This window comes from Propithecus coquereli, unplaced genomic scaffold (assembly GCF_000956105.1).
Source record: "Propithecus coquereli isolate 6110/MARCELLA unplaced genomic scaffold, Pcoq_1.0 Scaffold81, whole genome shotgun sequence".
In the NCBI taxonomy this organism is placed as follows: domain Eukaryota; kingdom Metazoa; phylum Chordata; class Mammalia; order Primates; family Indriidae; genus Propithecus; species Propithecus coquereli.
Genome location: NW_012154285.1, coordinates 5,578,852 through 5,592,822, shown reverse-complemented (window position 1 = coordinate 5,592,822; position 13,971 = coordinate 5,578,852). Strand labels below are relative to the sequence as shown.

Below are 13,971 nucleotides of genomic sequence, written 5' to 3'. Positions count from 1 at the left end.
ACTGCATTATTAGACTTGCTATATCTCTTATCCAGTAAATGAGTATTTGGGGGTGGGAGGTCTGTATGTTTGACAAAATGTTACTCACTATGTGAAGTGATTTATTTAATCCAATTTTGATGAAAACCTTTGACGACAGAAACATATAGAGAGAGTACTTGGCACACTGTGAACAGCAAAAATGTTTAACGATGACAGTAATTAGGATAACAGAATAATGTGCGTTGAGTGGATGGTTGGCAGGGTTTCAGGCATATTAAGAAAGTATAAAAAAGAATCATTTAAGAACAAGATGGGAATCCCCAAAGTAACTATGGTCCTGTCAAAAGTGAACTAGAAAAGAACCAATGTTTCTGAGTAACATATATTTATGTTTCAATAAAACTAAAAATTATTTCAAATTGGATTACTTGCCTGAAAGGTCAATTTTCTTTTGTTTGTGAACCCCATTCATTCAATGATTCCTTTATTCAACAAACATTACTTTCTTTTATTATTTATGGTTCCTATTCTTTCTTTTTTTTATTTAACAGATACTGACACACTCTCCTACTGTGTGTGCCCAGCACTGCATTAGATTCTAATAATTCAACGGCAGATGATTCTTACCCTTGGGGAACTTAGAATCTAGTGTGATATTCATTCATTCTTTCATTCATTCATGTATTTACTGTGTGCCCATGTGTTGTGGGGATACAGCAACGAAAAAACACAGGACCCTCAGACAACGGAATTAAATTCTAATGGGTAGAAAGAAGAGCAAGGGCAAAGGTCTTGAGGCAGCTGTGAGCATGGCTAGAGCAAAAGGGACAAGCACCATCAGCGTCCCCTCCCACTCCAATAGGGATATATTACATTTTCTTAATTTCTCCTAAAAGACTATGCAAAAAGTCTCTTCTTTCCAAACAGATCGCCATCCTAAAAACCCTTCCAGTACATTAATTGTGGATATGTCACTAGATTTCTGTGTACCTGTTTCTCAATATGTGACCCTGATCCTGGTTTCTTTCAGGTTTTTGTTTAAAGGGATGGCGGCGTTGTTATTTTTTTAAAAAATCTTTAAAGGATACGGTTAAAATAGTGGAGAAAAATCTTCAAGCAGCCCACCTGTAATTTTCATTAAGTTAATCTAAGTCCTTCGTGGGGGGGAATCCTCAGGTCCTAGAGCCTAAACAGCAAAGTCAAAAGCGACTACAATCCCAGGACTACAACTCCCAGAAGACACTGCGGTCACACCCTCTGCGCACGCTCGACCTCGGTGACTGCATAGGGCAGCAAGCCCGAGGGGCGGGGCTTGGGCCTGGACGGCGAATCGGGGGCGGGGCTAGAGGCGTGGCTAGAGGAGGGGCGGCCCTGTCGGCGCGGCCCGGAACACGCTAGTGGAGCGGAAGATGGCGGCGGCAGCGGCGGCTGCAGCCGGGACCCCAGTTGGGCTGAGGCGGAGGAGCCGCCGGCTTTGACCTCGCTCTGGCTCCGGTGCGCGCGGCTGAGCGTGTGCGAGGCCCCGCGCGTCGGGCAGGGGCGGCGGCGGCTACTGCGCGCCGCCCTGAGGAGCGCCCCGGCGGCAGTGCGGCTGCGGCTGAGGAGAGAGCCGGCTCCGGGCCTCCGCGTCCTCCTGCTCCCCCGACCCCCCGCCTCCTCGGGGGGGCGGCGGCGGCGATGTTCTCGGTCCTCTCGTACGGGCGGCTAGTGGCCCGCGCCGTGCTCGGCGGCCTCTCGCAGACCGACCCCAGAGCGGGCGGCGGCGGCGGCGGCGACTACGGGCTGGTGACGGCCGGCTGCGGCTTCGGCAAGGACTTCCGTAAGGGCCTCCTCAAGAAGGGCGCGTGCTACGGGGACGACGCGTGCTTCGTGGCCCGGCACCGCTCTGCCGATGTGCTCGGTAAGTCCCCTGCCCGGGTACCCCCGCCCCAGCCCCAGATCCGCCTCCTGGGGACTCCCCTACGCGGGGCTTCCCCAGCTCCTCCGGGCGGCGAGCGGAGCCAGAGAGCTCACATGTAGGGAGCGCTTACTATGCGCCAGGCGCCGTGCCAAGCGCTCTGAGGCGCGTTTTCCGCTGGAACAACCCCCATTTCAGAGATGAGGAAACTGAGGCGCAGAGCGGTCTAGCCACGTGCTCAAGGTCACAGTCTGAGAATGTGACCAGTCTGTCCGAATCCGGAGCCACATTCTTAGTCACTTGGCTGTGCCGGCCCCGGGCGACCTCCTCTCCTCCCTCGGTGACACCTGCAGGTTCCTAACCTCGCTCTGGTTCCCTCCCTCTTCGCTCTGCGTGCCCCGGGGATCCCTGCTTCGTGCGCTCCTGACGCCACAGCCCGGCCACAGGCTGCCGGATCCTGAGCAAACGCTGCTGTGAGCCCGCAGATAGTCCAGTCTTCATTCTTTCGCCGCCTGGATCGTGACCAAATCTTCATCCTTTTCGGAATCTCATAGTGGGGGACTGCGGGCTTGGTGGAAAAACTCTCACAGTGCATTCTCCCAAACTGATCTTGTCCACTTGCGGTCACTTGGGGGGTGACAGAGAGTCAGTCTCCTTGACCCAAAATAGAATGGCCGAACCTGCTTGTAGACTGCAGCCAAGAAAGCTTTGAGAATTGGTCAAAGCCTTTTCAGACCACAGGTGCTTCCTAAGGCCTATTCCAGTTACACCTTTTGGGGCTGGGAGACTAGGGACAGAGCTTGCAGAAAAGGCTAAATATAATTCACATGCAGACAGAAACTTTACCATAATGTACATCTGTGGAGACTTTGTGTATACCATAGAATAGAATGCCATTAAAATTTTTTGCATAAATAAAGCACTTCCTTTGAAATTGAAGGACATGTTGTCATTGAGTTTGGGTTCAGATGTCACTTTGGTTTCACTTCTCAAGTGAGACTGAGTTTTTAGTTACTTTAAATTTCATGTGTCCAGGGGAAGTTTGGCATTGGAACAGATGGTTCTGTAACTTTTTTATGACAGTAATTATTACTATTATTATTTTTTAAGACAGGGTCTAGCTCTGTTGCCCAGGCTAGAGTGCAGTGGCATCGTCATATATCCCTGCAACCTCCAACTCCTGGGCTCAAGCGATCCTCCTGCCTCAGTCTCCCAAATAGTTGGAACACCCAGCTAATTTTTCTATTTTTTGTAGAGGTGGGGTCTCTCTTGCTCACGCTGGTCCCAAACTCCTGGCCTCAAGCAGTACTGCAGCCTTGGCCTCCCAAAGTGCTAGGATTACAGGTGTGAGCCACCGTGACCGGCCTGTAACTATTTTTTTAATCTGATCTCAAAATAATTGCCTAGTATCTTTGGTTCTACCACATGTAGTGTTTGTGAACATGGGACTGGAAAGGTTCTTCTCAGTTTAATTTATGAATGACCGCATTACCTGGGTTGAAAAAACGTCATTTACTGTTTAGGCAACGCTATTCATATTAACCTTTGAGAGAGAGAGAGAGAGAGAGAGAGAGAGAGAATTAGAAGGTCCGGGACCTTGCAGATTGAAATTGTACAGATCCACTCTGAAGTTAGCATGACTGAACTGTATCTTTTTTAAAGGGCTGTCAGTAGCTATCTTTTCCCATTGCATTTAGAAGTGCCTTACTCAGTGAGCTTGTGACCTATGCTGCTTTTTTTAAGTTGCATTCATAATTCAACAGGATAGGGGATAATGAGCATCTAGGTTCACCTTATAAATCTGCTATATGCTGGCTTTTGTGAAAGATCTGTGATTTGATTGATGATTTGAGGTTGTTTAAATGTATCAAATCCCTATACTGAAGCTTTCTTTTAAAATTTTAGAGAGCTACTTTCTTAGTGGAGTGGGATATTTACATGGGTATGGAGAATTTTGATCAAACTCATTCTAAAAAGTATAAACATATTTTCATGGTCTGGCATGCTGGTAGAAACCTGGACTACTTTGATGCTTAGCTTTGCCACTTAGTAGTTTTGTGATTAATGGTCTTGGGCAGATCCTCTCTTCATTTTCCTTATCCAGACTAGAGGATGAAGGGAGTGGACTACCTCGCCCTAAAGACTACAGCTTCTGCTCATCAGATGGTAGTTTCCTTTTGTTTTGAATAGATGGCACCTTTTGTTAATGTTGAACCTCAAATAACAGGCATTACTTTCTATCTCATTCACATAGGCACTTTTTTGTAGATTTCTTCTGTTTTGTACCTAGGACTAAACCAGTGGTTCTTAGCTTTCCTTGGTTCACAGACAGCCTCTGAGGATCTTTACCCAAGGGCTCTCTCCTCAGAAAAAATGCGCTCATAAACAAAATTTTGCATAGGCTTTCAGGGACTTCACTGACTGTATGAAGTCCATCCATGTACCACCTAGAAGCCCATGCATGGGTATTAGATTAAGAACCCTAGCTCTGTACACTACTTTTTTTTTTTTTTTTTTTTGAAACAGTTTCACTCTGTAGCCCTGGGTAGGGTATAGTGGCATCATCATACCTCACTGCAACCTCAAACTCCTGGCTCAAGCAATTCTCTTGCCTCAGCCTCCTGAGTAGCTGGGACTACAGGTGCGGGCCACAATGCCCGGCTAGTTTTTTTCTCTTTTTTGTAGAGACAGGGTCCTGCTATTGCTCAGGCTGGTCTCAAACTCCTGAGCTCAAGCAATCCTCCCACCTTGGCCTCCCAGGTGCTAGGATGACAGGTGTGAGGCACCACGCCCAGCCTGTACTTCTTAAAAGGAATGCCACCAGGCACACAAGCAGACAGGTGGTTGCTTATATGGCCAAGGGATGGTCGTCGGCCATATTTGACAAAGATCAAGCATGAACAAACAGGCATATGTGCAGATGGTGGGGGATAGGGACAGTGAAGGACAGCTTCTCTAGGACTGTCCTGTTGTGGAAGAGCTCTTCCAGAAAGTGATCTTGGTTGGGAGCCACTTGAAATAACTTCATGAGTTGACCTCATTTGCTCCTTGGCTCCCATGAAACCGTTCATATGATGGTGACTTCTGTTTTGTTGATACCGTTCCATCACAGGCTGATCTGATTAGCTCTTGCTGTGAAAGAAGTGATGAGTCTCATCAAGCCTTTAGTACTGCTTTCTACTCTAGAAGTTGGAGTTACAAACTAAATTACATCAAAAGGCTATGTTGAGTAGTAAATAAAGTTATGTTGAACTTCAGTGCTTTTGAACCTCTACTTCTATAGATAATTCATTTTCTTTGGCTCGATACTATATTTATTGCTGAGTATCTGTGCACCTCAGATTATTTACTGTGGTCATCTAGGACTCCTTGACTGGAATGAAGGCTGTTTATTTCTTTTTACATGAGAAAGAGAAAGCTGTTTTGTTTCTTTAGTTTAGAATTGATCTGTCTTATTAGTCACGCAGTGACTAATGGTACTTTGTGCTTCACAACATTTTTGTAGAGTCCCCAGTGAGTTTCTTTTAGGAAAAACCAACTATGGTGGGTGTGGTGAGGCGTAGGAACCACTCCTATCATCCTCTAGAAAATTGGCAAAGGTGCTTTCTCTTTATTAGGTCCAACAGGAGTAAACCAGTCCCAGCAGGAGCTATGTACACTTTTCTTGTTCCTTCTTCCCTGTGGCTAATCCCAAGTTCTCTTATTACTCTTTATATGGTGTGGCTTCCTAGGTACACAAAAATATGAGAGCTGCCTAATATAATCACTGCGCTTCCCATAGCTCTAAGCTACTTAACAATAGAATCAAAGACTGTTGAGAATTGTAAGACTTAGAAACACTGGAGACTAGTTTTTTCATTTTACTTATGAGAAAACAGAGGCCTACAGAGCGTCGATTGACTTCCCAAGGTTACTGCACTAGTTATTGACAGAACTGGGACTAGCACCTAGATTTCTCACCCCAGTCCTCTTTTACAGCACTGGTCAAGTTTTCTTGACGATATCTGTGCATTCAGGACCAGTCCATCTCCTGGTACTTCTATCCTTCTAATGCTTTTTCTCTTAGGCATGTGTATGTGTGTGTGTGTGTTTATAACTTCATTATTCATTCTGACTCATAACTGAAATGCAACAAAAACTCCTCTGCATGCTAAACCACAGTTTACAGAAACCACTTGTTTAAAAAATGGCAGCATGGTCTATGCCATGTAAATTCTGACCTCTGAATATTGAATTGTAAAGCAATTCTTATAAAACTGTTGGATGTTTATTTAAGCTTGGTTAAACTTGAAACCTAAAAATGAAATTAAAACAATTTCATATTCCAGCCTTTGAATCTAATTTTGATTGTGGTCAGAATTTTGGAGTGTTTCAAACCATCTTATTTAAAAAAAGAAAGAAAGAAAAAAAAGAATTTTGGAGTGTTTTGTGAGTAATGTCAGCCTTAAAACTAATTGTTTTAAGATACAAAGAGTATAAAGATTATGTGAACAAAATTAAGATCTCAATTTTATTTAAGAAGTGAATGGCCTGTAGTCCTAGCTACTTAGGAGGCTAAGCAGGAGAATTCCTTGAGCGCAGGAGCTGGAGGTTGCAGTGAGCTATGATGACACCACTGCACTCTAGCTGGGGCGACAGTGTGAGACTGTGTCTCGAAAAAAAAAAAAAGTGACTGGATTAGGTAGAATTTGCTGTTTTCAAACAGTCGTAATAAAGTCAAATTCTAGCCTTATCTACCTATTGATAGCAAATATGACCTTGAATGAATTTTTAAAATTTGAGATGTGTAATTCACATGCTGTAACATCTTACCCTTTTAAAGTGTACAGGTCAGTAGTTTTTACCTTCATAACATTGACAACATTCATAATGTTGTGCAACCACTGCCACTACCTGGTTCCAGAACATTTTCATCACTTCCCCCAAAACCTCCTGCCTATTAGCAGTCACTTTCCATCTCCCCACCCCAATCCCTGGCAACAAACAGAAGGTAGATTCTGTCTCTGGATTTGTCTGTTTTATACAGTTCATATAAATGGAATCCTTTTGTGTCTGATTTGTTTTACTTAACATGTTTATAAAGTTCATCCATGTTGGAGCATGTGTCAGTACTTTATCCCTTTTTATGGCTGAGTAATATTCCATCGTAAGAATATACCACATTTTGTTGAGCCATTCATCTGTTGATGGCCATTGGGTTGTTTCTGCTTTTTGGCCATTGTGAATAGTGCCCTGTACAGGCTTTTGTATGACCATGTATGTTTTTAATTTGGGGGGTTAGAATTGCAGGGTCATATTGTAACTCTGTTTAACTTTGTGAGGAATATAGTTGTTTTTATATAGTTTTAATATACATATAATTATTTTATATAAGGGAGGTTATTTTTTAAATTGCAACAATCAAACGTGAGTTCTGAGATCAGTCAGACTTTAAATGTGCCTGCTTTCATAATATTCATGTGCTTTCAGGAGAAAATTGTGAAATGTTAAGTGTGAGAATCTGGGTTTAGTAAAAGAGCCATCTAGGACTAATGAAACAGCATGGTTTAAGAAGCCACTGGCTAGATGCTGACTATTCTGAGTATTCTTTCATTCTGTAATAAGATTACAGGTTGATGGATGGAGGAAGTTTGCTGTTTGCTTTTTAAACTCCTGCTCCTGGATATTTTTCTCATTTTACCATATAGGCGTATTGTACTTTTTATAAGGTACCTTTTTTTTAAAAGTCATTTCCTTGTTTGTTAATAGTTTCAGAGCTAGTTTTCCTTTGTTCACAAATCTTTAATCTAGAGATTCTCTAGCTTAGTTTTAAATTTTCCCAACTTCCAGCTTCTTTCTCAATTTTTAATAATCTCTTTAAAGGATCTGGATGACTCTTTGTAGAGCAAGCAATTGAGTTTTAGAAGCATAACTGTTTATACTTTTTAGAAGATATATTTTTGCAAAGAGATTTTAAATTGTAGCAGATGGAGGCTTTTGTGGAGGTTTTTTTTGGGGGGATGGGGTGGCTGCTGGGTGGGAGGAGACTGTACCCTGAACTTCAGCACTGCTTTATGAAACTGGGCCATACATAACCTGAATGATTGCAACAGTATCCAAATGGAGTTTGTACTAGTGTGTGATTCCAGAAGCACTACACTGGCTTAGAATATGACCTACAACCGTGTCCTTTGAGTAGATCAAACACTTACATCAAGTTCAAGCTAAATGTCAAATTCATTTTATATATATCGTGATAACTTTTAGATAGGCCTTACATGGGCTTTAGGTTCAGAATTTTCAGAAAAATGCTTTGGAAAAGTAAGTTAACAATATTTTATTTCTAAAAAAATTTGACTTTTCAAACCAGAAGTTTTAGTCAGTTGAAAATAGTGTGCCTTGTGAGTTTGCCTTTCAAAATGAGTTGTTAATTTTTGGGCTCTTTTTAAGAAGTGCCTTGGATCCTGATTTTTGTCATTAGTAATAAAATTTCTGTGTCTGTCTTGTTTGGGAGTTGTCCTATATTTTAAAAATCTGATAGGGACTTTTTTATCTCCTTGATCTAAAGTAATTTGTTTCCTATTGTTAAACAGTTCACAAAATTGAATGACATAAATCAAGACTTTCTGTAAAAGCAGACTTACTGCAGAGAGTATTAGCTAACACACAATTTATTACTCATATGAACTTGAGTTGGCAGTTGGCACAGCTCTTTCAATTTAGTTTAAAATTTTTAAAGAAGAGAGGTGCTAAATGTTTTTGGAAAAGATTCCAAACAGGATTTGAGGGGAAAGTGACAGAATTTGTTCTTCAAGAAGTGAAAGTACTTCACTCTGTTTCTTCTAAGCCAGTTATTCAATATCTATCACAAAACATGATTCTACCATCTTACCAGTGCTTTATGTAGTGCTTTAGATTTATGGAGCTCTTTAATGTTATATACTTATTTAATCTTTATAACTCTATGAAGTAGCTGCTCTTAACTCCACTTAATCTGAATGTATTTCCTCATCTATGAAGTTGACTCAGTAAGGCTGGTATAGTTAGTATCACATTGGGACTTGAACCTAGGTCTCTGGCTTGTTGGTCTAGTGCTTTTATTTATTTATTTATTTTTTTGAGTCAGTGTCTCACTGTCTTGCCCGGGCTAGAGTGCCGTGTCATCATCATAGCTCACAGCAACCTCAAACTCCTGGGCTCAAGCGATCCTCCTGCCTCAGCCTCCCGAGTAGCTGGGACTACAGGTACATGCCACCATGCCTGGCTAATTTTTTTCTATATATTTTTAGCTGTCTGATTAATTTCTTTCTATTTTTGGTAGAGACGGGGTCTCGCTCTTGCTCAGGCTGGTCTCGAACTCCTGAGCTCAAACGATCCGCCCGCCTCGGCCTCCCAGAGTGCTAGGATTACAGGAATGAGCCACCGCGCCAGGCCGGTCTAGTGCTTTTAAATAAATGATTCTGTTTTGTGCTTATACAAGTTACACATGTTCAGAAGAGTACCATATAAAACACCTGTAACTCATAACTCATCTGTAGTCAATGTGGTCCCTCCAGCCCTTGTGTATATAATTGTATGTATACACATTATTAAACAGCATTGGGTTAATGTGTATTCTACTCTGTAATGCTTTTTTTTTAAAGGTAGGTTGAGCATGTGTCCATACTGATAAGCATAACTGTATCATATTCTCCTGCAAGTATAGTCCATAATTTATTAAACTTGTCCTCCTTTTTGTTTCTAATTTTCTATATAAATAACACCAGAGTGAATATCTCTTTACATCTCAATATTTCCTTAGGGAAAATTCCTTGAATAGGAGTTCCTGGGTCAAAGGCTATGAGCATTTACAACTCCTCTGATATAAATATTACCGTAGGTCCCTCCAGAAAGGTTATACTACTACATACTTTCCCAACTGCTTTGAAATTGCTCTCATCATCAAGCTTATTGTTGATCTTGAGTCTGTCTCATTTAACAATTTATAAATTTACTAGGTTCTTAAACACTTGTTTTTGAGGTGAAGAAGTTTATAGTGGGTGAATAGTTCTAGAAGTGATTGAATTGTTGGTATGAATCCCAAGAACTACAAAATGACTGCAAAAACTTTGCCAGAGACTACAAAAGTGACTTCCTACAAAGACTGCTTTCTGTTGAAGGGGCCAGTACTATTTTTACTCGGACCAATTCCAACACATTTTGCATTGATTTTTCTCTTACCCATTAACAGACTATTTTGTTTTCAGAGACAGGGTCTCACTCTGTCACCCAGGCTGGAGTACAGTGGCTCAATCATAGATCACTGTAACCTCAAACTCCTGGCTCAAGTGATTCTCCTGCCTCGGCTTTTCAAGTAACTGGGACTACAGGTACACACCACCATGCCTGGCTAATTTTTTTTTCCCCAGTTTTTGTAGAGCTGGGTCTTGCTGTGTTGCCCAGGCTGGTGTCAACCTCCTGGCCTCAAGAATCCTCCCAAAGTGCTGGGATTACAGGTGTGAGCTACCAATCACAGCCAGCAGACTATTTTGAAAAGAAAAGGAATTTATCTCTTTTTGGACTACTATGACTTTACATTTTGATCTTTCAAGGATACTGTCGTCTAGCAAGTTTTTTGACTTGTCAGAATTTGTGCTGTCATTTGAGGTAGATGCAAAAGGTTGGTGTGCTGAATGAAGCAAACAGAAGTGCTTCTGTTTTCACATCTGCTGTTTCGATAGCAGTTTTGAATAAGAAAATAGATTTAACACATTGACTGCCACACTAGAAAAAAATTTTTTTCCTTGGGGCCATGATGTTTTGTTATGAGAATAGAATAAAAACTTTAAAAATAAAATCCTTTCAGCCGAGTGCCATGGCTCACGCCTGTAATCCTAGCTCTCTGGGAGGCCGAGGCGGGCGGATTGTTTGAGCTCAGGAGTTCGAGACCAGCCTGAGCAAGAGTGAGACCCCGCCTCTACGAAAATTAGAAAGAAATTAATCGGCCAGCTAAAAATATATACAAAAAAAAAAAATTGGCCGGGCATGGTGGCGCATGCCTGTAGTCCCAGTTACTCGGGAGGCTGAGGCAGTAGGATTGCTTGAGCCCAGGAGTTTGAGGTTGCTGTGAGCTAGGCTGACGCCACGGCACTCACTCTAGCCCGGGCAAAAAGAGTGAGACTCTGTCTCAAAAAAAAAAAAAAAAAATCCTTTCTAACTTAACGAAAAATTTGTTATTTTTCATTGTTTTCTGTGCGTGAGTTATATGCAACTTGAAAAATAGTTCACACAGCTTCCAAGGTAGAGATGAGTGAGTTACATATGCTTCACAAGTTAAATACAACTCTCCTGGCAGTTAATGTATTAAGCTATTTCCGTAAAAGCTAGAAACCATTTATGGTTTGACCATGAGTGATATGGTCATTAGTGTTTATATGAAATGAGAAAATCTAAACAGGGATGTCTTATGCAAGCCTTGTTTTTGTTTTTTGAGACAGAATCTTGCTCTGTTGCCTGGGCTAGAGTGCAGTGGCATCATCATAGCTCACTCAGTGCAACCTCAAATGCCCAGGCTCAAGTGATCCTCCTGCCTCAGCCTCCTGAGTAGCTGAGACTATAGGCACACACCACCATGCTTGGCTGTTTTCCATTTTTTGTAGAGACAGGGCCTTGCCATTTTGCTCAGGCTGGTCTTGAATTCCCTGCCTCAAGCAGTCCTCCCCTGCCTTGGCCTCCCAAAGTGCTAGGATTACAGGTGTGAGCCACCGCACCCTGCCAAGCCTTATTTTTAGAAATCCATTTCTCTTGGTTTTTGTGAGGCCACTTTGACCTTATTGTTTTTCTTGTTAACATATGCTGAATTCACTCATTGCTTTGAATAACAAGGTTAGTGTGTTTTGTAAATACATTAGCCCCTCCTTTATCCATGGGGATAGATAGTTCTAAGACTCCCAATGGATGCCCGAAACTGTGGATAGTACCTAACCTTACATGTACTATGCTATTTCCTATACATATATACATTCATACCTTTATATGTATGTAACATGAACACAGTAAAGTTCAATTTATAAATTAGGCACAGTTAGAAATCAGCAACAATAATAAAATAGAACAGTTATAACTATACTGTAATAAAAGTTATGTGAATATGGTCTCAAACTGTTTTTGTACTATAGCTCAGGTAACTGAAACTGGAAAGCAAAACCTTGGATAAGCGCTGACTAGTGTATGTTCTGTACATATTATTTACAGATCATTTGAATTCAGTGAAGTCAGTTAATGCTAATCTATAACCATCTTTTACCTTTTTTTTTTTGCACCCCTTTTACTCTTTTTAGAATTTCAAATTGAAAAATGGTTGACCTGACTTTTTGTTAATGTCTTAAAAGAGAAAAACTTTACCAATATTTTAGTCAGGTGGTTAAAACTAAAGTGAAACGACAAGGGGAAGTGTATCTACTGTCTGAGTCTTTATTGAAATCTCTCTGAGAATGTACATGTGGCAGTGTAATAGGGACAGAGGATAAATTGGGAAGCCTGAAATGGAAACTTTGCTTCAAAACTGGTTCATGCAGTAAATGTAACATTGCATGTGAAACATAAAGTCTAGCTGTATTTGTTAACCATTATATTATAAAGAGTTTCTAGAATGGGCCCTTTTTTCTTGCTGTGTGATTTAGAGTCCCAGAATCTTAGACCTGAAAAAGGAACTCTAGAGAGGAGGTGTCCTCCTGCCCCTCACTTTATAGATGAGGAAACTAAAGCTTAGAGAAGTAATTTGGCCAGTGTCCTAGCTCCAGTTAGTGGAGTAGTGTTATCTCCAGACTCCTTTCAAGTGCTCTTTCCATCAGCCTTCTCTCCTTTTCTCTCTCTCTCTCTCTGTCTCTGTCTCTCAGTCTCTCTCTCTCTTTTTTTTCAAGAAGGGATCTCATTATGTTGCCCAGGCTGGAGTGCAGTGGCTCTTCACAGGCATGATCACAGTGCACTGCAGCCTTGAACTCCTAGGCTCAAGTGATCCTCCTGCCTCAGCTTCCCAACTAGCTGGAGCTACAAGTGTGCATCTTGTACACTTGTACAAGAGCAGCCTTCTCTTTAATAGGAGCATCTTGTAGCAAGTTCTGACCCAGGGAATGACACCTTGTGCAGTGCTAGGATCTGATACAAGATTCATTCTCTTTTTGGAGTTTTTGGCTGAAAGTTTGTATACTAGAGTAGTGTTGGTATTCTAACTTTTCAGTGCAGTCAACTGAATTCATTGTTCACAGGTTGTTTCCTGTTTGTTAGCCCTTGACAGGTACTGTGAAGAAACCAAGATGAACAAAACAGACTTTAACTCTGAATTTTCAGTCTGGTGAGGAAGGCAAACATAAGCACAGGACCAGTGTGAAAGAATGCACATTAGGTGTTGTGGAAGCAATCAGGCCTCGCAAGATGATTTTTCACTGAAGTGAGGCAAATGAGAAGAATGCTAAGACTCTCCACATTGGAGGATCAGCAAAGGCAAAGTAGATTGGCCAAACTACAGCTGTCTTGTTCCTTGTGGTGTCAGGATAGAGGGTACTGTTGAGAATTGATGTTAGAATACAGTTGAGACCAAATTGCTAAAGGTCACAGTTGCCATGTTAAGGAGTTGGGTGTTCTTTTGTTTTGTTTTTTCGGTAGGAAGCTATAGAAGATGTTTTTACTTTTGTCATTTTTAGTTTGGTTGTTTTTGAAGATGCTGCACGTTTCAGATGGTTCAGAATTTAAAAGGGTGTACAGTGAAAAGTCTCCCTCTCACTCTTGTCGCCAAGCTACAAAGTCCCTCTCCCAAGAGGCAACCAGTGTTACTATTTTCTTGAGTATCTTTCTAAAGAATGTTTTTACAGGCCGGGCGCGGTGGCTCACGCCTGTAATCCTAGCACTCTGGGAGGCGGAGGCGGGCAGATTGAGCTCAGGAGTTCGAGACCAGCCTGAGCAAGAGCGAGACCCTGTTTCTACTAAAATTAGAAAGAAATTAGTTGGACAACTAAAAATATATAGAAAAAATTAGCCAGTCATGGTGGCGCATGCCTGTAGTCCCAGCTACGCGGGAGGCTGAGGCAGGAGGATCGCTTGAGCCCAGGAGTTTGAGGTTGCTGTGAGCTAGGATG

The 13,971-nt window shown here is 41.9% G+C and overlaps 1 protein-coding gene across 1 annotated transcript in view; it reads left to right on the top strand.

Annotated features, from left to right (window-relative positions):
- Positions 1-1,409: 1,409 nt before the first annotated feature.
- Positions 1,410-13,971, top strand: part of PPTC7 (PTC7 protein phosphatase homolog (S. cerevisiae)) — a 45,428-nt gene continuing 32,866 nt past the window's right edge. Inside the window, exon 1 of the mRNA XM_012663492.1 lies at positions 1,410-1,882. Within this exon, the coding sequence (XP_012518946.1) occupies positions 1,660-1,882 (223 nt within the window). The 5' untranslated portion in view covers positions 1,410-1,659. The remainder of the gene's footprint in view (positions 1,883-13,971) is intronic.